The 5,648-nt window shown below is 35.8% G+C and overlaps 1 protein-coding gene across 6 annotated transcripts in view; it reads left to right on the top strand.

Moving 5' to 3' along the window:
• The window catches only part of ERBB2IP (erbb2 interacting protein), a 68,231-nt gene extending 65,218 nt beyond the window's left edge, over positions 1-3,013 (top strand). For all 6 annotated transcript variants that reach the window (XM_009884221.1, XM_009884222.1, XM_009884223.1 and 3 more), the window contains one exon: positions 2,271-3,013. In XM_009884221.1, the coding sequence (XP_009882523.1) occupies positions 2,271-2,378 (108 nt within the window). In that variant the 3' untranslated portion in view covers positions 2,379-3,013. The remainder of the gene's footprint in view (positions 1-2,270) is intronic.
• The last annotated feature ends 2,635 nt before the right edge of the window (positions 3,014-5,648 follow it).

Below are 5,648 nucleotides of genomic sequence, written 5' to 3' on the forward strand. Positions count from 1 at the left end.
CCCCCTCTTGCCGGGCTGATCCCTGGCTGGTCACAGCATGTCCCTCCTGGCTGCCTCTTCTGCTGCAGGCGAGCCAAACAGCTTGCTTCAGGAGCCATGGCTTCAGGGCTGCAGCTGTGCAGTCGTCTTCTGTAGGAAGTCGGTACCCTTCAGACCTCTTCTGTATCAGATTTGTTTGAAGTTGTCTAATGAGCTCATGAACTATTTGGGGAGGGCTCAGGGAAATGGACATCAGGATTATATAAGCCTTACTTTCTTAGGGAAATGGGATAACAGGACATTTGAACAGTGCTGTAGCCACCCTTGAAGTTGCAGTGCTTTTAAAAAATTATTAATTATTCACCACACCGCTGGTTTGAGAATGTTCAGAGTCAACTCTGCTGCATTTCAGTTTTCTAAAAAAAAAGGCAAAGAACGCCCCAAAATAAAAACCCTCAACAAAAAACACAGCAGTATCTCAATTAAACCACAACATCATGTGAACAATTTTATAAAACAAAGCTAAACTGAAAACACAGCCTAATCCTTTGAATTAAAGATAAAGCCAAAAAGCAGACAAGAAAACTAAGCTAAGATCAAGTGTTTCCAACTAAAAGATGGCTTGGCTTTGAGCATGGTAATTCTGTACTTGTCCTTCCTCATTGGGGCAAGAAGGGTCCTAGTTCTCTTGCTGATGTAGATGGCCTTAAGGGATGGGGGCAACCCTCAATACACCACAGAGGAACAAGAAGCATGTTAAACCTTTGAAAATACTGGTAGCATATTTGTTACTTATTTATAGAGTGGAACATGTGTGAAAGGTGACTTTTTTTTTAAACAGTTTATTCCTGTCTTTATGGAATTTCATTTGTCTGCAACATTTATAATGAAGTTTTCTTTTGTCGTGTTGGCACTACTTGGGTTTTGCTTTTTGTTTAATGAGGAATTCATAGTTTGAAAAAAAGCTGAGAAGTTGCATTTGCATGCTTAGACAACTACAGGCTGTTTCATTTCTTATAACTAAGAATATTTTTTTGTGTAACACCACATTCTTTATACCCATGATAATCCCAGTGATGATGTACTGACAGTCCCACTCTGTCTTGTTGCCACTTAGACAACTTCTGCAATTTTTGACTGAATGTCATCTCTCCCCAAATGACTTTGCTATGCTTGATTTTGCAATGTTCTCTGTAAAACATGCATTAGGCATGCATATTATAATGCGTGTCTAATACATATGTCTAATAAAAATATTCTACATGACCAGTGACTAGATAATTGCATGTAAGTCTTAAGATACTGCTGCATATTAGGTTAGGGCTAGGACGTTCTGTACAGGTAATGATTTGGAAGGGTTATTGCCACTTTTGCACTCTGAACAGTCTATACATAAATCTTTCCTTGCAACCGTAGACAGATTTAAAAACCACTGCCTTTACAACAAAGGGTTCAGGTGGTAGCAACAGCAAGTGTTTGGTGATGGGATAAGGAACCACAACTCCAAAATGGCACAGCTAAGGTGCAGACCACACGACCAGCTCTCTCTGTTGCCACATAAGGGGCAGTAGCTCAGGGAGAAAGGTGGGATGCACAGCTGGAAGCAGTAACAGTTTAAACTGGACGAATCGGTCATTCTGCAAGATTTTCCCACCCAGACTGGACATTAATTTGCAGTAGTACACCCTGAGAAGCTGCACCATAGCCGTGTTTTCCCTGTCTTTTGTCGGTCATTTAGGCCTGCCTGTGTGTTTGCCAAGCCAAACCCACTCATGAATGACAATGTTGTTTAGAGTCATAGGAAACCACAAGCTGGGGGTGATCTCAGGAGGTCTCACCAGCTCCCAATGCCATTAATGTTTTTTGTTAAAGGCTTCAATAGTATTAATTTATGACAAATGCCATTTCTAATATTCTAATATTTAAACTGGGATGTATCATTTGTACTGCATTTGCGGATTTTTTTGGCATGGGTATATTAAGGCTGATGAAATAGATGTCTGATGTTAACGGTTTAAAGTTCAGTTTTCTCTTTTGGTTATTTGCAATATCTTCGCGGCAAAATGCTTTCAAGGCTAACAGTAATATAATTTCTTGTAGCGTACAGGTACATGCTCAACTCATATCAACAATGTAATCTGCATATCTGCAGTGTTTTATTCTCTGCATTCCTATAGAATTTGGTTATTTTAAACCTGAAAGCTTAAATAAACTAACATGAAATATGAGACATGTTTCACTAACATGGCATTACGAGACTGTAATTTTCAATTTAAAATATTTCTTTATAGGCTAATGGATACAGCTTCATCAATATTGATCATGGACAAGCAGTATCTTTGCTAAAGACTTTTCAGAATGCAGTGGAACTCATCATTGTTCGAGAAGTTTCTTCATAAATACTGTGGATTGGGGGAAAAGCCAGCAGGATTCATTGAAGGACTTAAGGGAAACTGAATATTTTGCCTATTTTTATACATGAGAGGAACTTGAAAAGAATTATGATCAAAATTTGTACAGGAGATACTGAATTTGTGGTTAAAGGGGAATAAACCACTGTACAGAACGTACAGGAAATCATTTTGGAAATGCATATGGGGAATAAACTTGTTTTTAAGCATTATAGCAATCTAAGGATCACTTCTCCAAGAACAAACCTGTGTTGTTTTTTTTGTACAGATGGTAGGTTTATTTTTGGATAATTATACACATTACTAAACTTTGCGCAAGGCTTTGTGAAGCCTCAGTTGTAGCCAATGGACAGATGGCAGGGCTGTCTGTCCTGTAGCTGTTTATTGCCTTTATTTTTATTCACCAGATATTAATGTGTTATGCTGAAACCACTTCTGTAGATATGGACAGGAGATATGAAACATTGGCTTTGCTATGTGCACATTGTATAGATGAATGGGTAGATGGAACGTGGTGCTGGTTGGACAGAATAAAGGTCAGGTGAAACAACTGTCTGCTATCTAAATCTGGAATCAGGAAAGAAGAAAAAGTATTTTGTTCTGGAGTGTACGTCTACCGATAGAAAATGCAATAAAAGCTTACAGTGTTTTTTAGGAAGACTGTAACTACCAATTTGTGATATTCTACAGGATTTGTTCTTAATGTAGTCATTGAATATTCATCTGCCACATGTGATTCATGTTTAGTTGGGTTTTCTTGCATACATAATTTTCTCAACTGTACTGTGGAAATGTGCCCAGAGGTTTCTCCCTGCCATGGAAGTCCCCAATTTTATGCGAATGGTGATACTTTTATCTTTATAAAAATTACTCTGTTTTAACCTTACAGATTTTAAAAATGAAACTGAAATGGCCAGTTTTTAAGGTTGTTGCCTGTAACATATTTAAACACACATACACAAAGTAAATGATGCAGGAAGGGTTATGAAAGACATCTTGATTTTGTTCAGCCTTTGCATTGCCTTGTTAGTCAAAAAGGAAACCACACGCATGGAGCTAGGTAACCAAAGCAAGTTTGTGAAAATTTGAACAGTGATGGAAAATTGCTGTGGTGAGATGGATAGCAAGGGGAGGGTGTACTTACAACCCACCAGTTTGTAACGATGTTTCTTAAAGGGCTGTTCTTACAGGTGACATTAAATGTGAACTAGACACTTCAGAGTCATTAAAGGGTTTCTAACTATATTAATGTAATAGTGATTTACCACAGGCTGCCTTTGTTCCTTATTACTGTGTAAAATGCTCAATTATGCTTCTATTAATTTTGTTTACCAGAAACATTAACTTTATTTTTCTTTCTCCTTTGTAATTGAATAGAGACTGCATAATCTGCAGTGATAATTAATACACGGTTGTTATGGACCAGGGAAAAGTGCCATAGAAGACCAATAACTGTTTTTAATCAGGGCTAATGATTAGCCTGTCATCAGAGCAATATTCAGTTATTGCAGTTCATTTTTAATTACATACAAGTTGGTAGTTTGAGACAGGTATAAGTTGCTTTTTTCAACCCATGTGTACAAAAGTAAATGCTTTTAACAAAGCTAGCAAAAACACCAGCGTCCTTTAGTTTTGGGACAATGAGCTGGAAGAGAGGGGAATTATATATAGCTAGCAGTATAAAAAGGCAGTACTTTTAAAATAAGTGAACTCCAATATTATTGCACTTCTTTCAAAGATGTTAACTATTGCTTATTGTACTGTGTATAGTTCTAATAATTTTAATTGAAACCCTTTAACAGCTCTTTGTATATTTTAATTCTTTTTAGTTTATTTCCAGTAATATTTACATAGAAAATGATTTTTTTGATATATTAGCAGAAATGTGCTGTATTTTGATAAAATTCACTTATTTTCTGTGTGCTGTTAATCTTCAAAGAAAAGAATGAGAAACATAGCTATATAATGGCAGGCTTCAGTGTTCCCCTTCTAAGATGTGTTTTGTTGTTGTTTAGTTTCTATTTTTTTATTGAAAATGCGAAATGTTCACATCACGTGTCCATTACTTTTAATCATGTTGTTTTTATCACACACTGCCTTTTAAAGGGAATGCATACAGACAAGGCCTAAATTACCTTGGTCTTCTACATAACCTGTATCTTTGGGAAGGGAAAAGTCCAAAAAGCAGAACTGATTCTTTACTGATCTTGGACTGACTTTGTATACATTTTGCAGTACATTTAAGTATATCACAGAGGAATTATACTGGATCGTATTTTGCTTTAATAGTTACAGAAGTTTTAAATGTTGTTGTGTCACTTAATTTTCAGATTTATATATCACAGGAAAATTCTACCAATACCTGTTTGGCTATGGTAGAACTATAGAAGGTAGAGATTTATAGCAAGAAGTTTAGTGCTTCTTGTGGAAATACTTGGCCAAAGCTTGTTTTCAGTAAATTAGCAAATTAACCGTTTAATAAAACATGGATTATGCTGATTTTACTCAGTAAATGTTGGCTTTTTCAGTGGATTGAAATGTGTTTGTTCCTTCAGTGTCTCTGTGTAAAGGTAAACACATGTCAAACCAGACAATTTTGCAGAGAGAAGGAGAAAGATGTCTCCTGAACCAGTCCAGCCAGTATGTGGCAGTTTAGAAGCAGGAGGAGAGACAATGTTGGCACTTTTCATTTTGAACACATCTTAAACTACATTTTGAATAGAATAAAATCCATCAGCAGCCGAAGTTACTCCGCATGGCAATGAGTTGATGCAAACGGTTCTTTCTATTCTTAATAGTTCATTAAAGAATCAGTTCAACTGATGTAATGAAAAGATGAAATCTCCCACATATTTATTATGTAAATATTTTTTAGTTTCTTTTTTTGGACTGGAGTTAAAAAAATGTGTATATACTTGAAAGCATTCTATGAACACAAACATAGCAATAAACAACACACAGAATCAAACCTTTGTGATTATTTTGGTTTTGTTTAGAAATATTCCCTTGTCAACAGCTAAGAAATGTTTTTATTGATCAGCATTTATTCAACATTCCAAATTTTTGTATATAATTAGACTGTTTCTGAGGTAACACATGCAGAATAGATAATAAACTAATGCTCTTTAAAGCTGTGTGTAATTGACTTATTTAAGTTCTAGGAAATTCTCCATAACACCATTTTATTCTTTTATAGTTTCTGTAGACCTTAGTACTCTATCAATATACATTAGTAAAGACTTACTTGTGTTTCTGGCT

The sequence above is a fragment of the Charadrius vociferus genome, unplaced genomic scaffold (genome assembly GCF_000708025.1).
Source record: "Charadrius vociferus isolate BGI_N301 unplaced genomic scaffold, ASM70802v2 scaffold183, whole genome shotgun sequence".
Lineage (NCBI taxonomy): Eukaryota > Metazoa > Chordata > Aves > Charadriiformes > Charadriidae > Charadrius > Charadrius vociferus.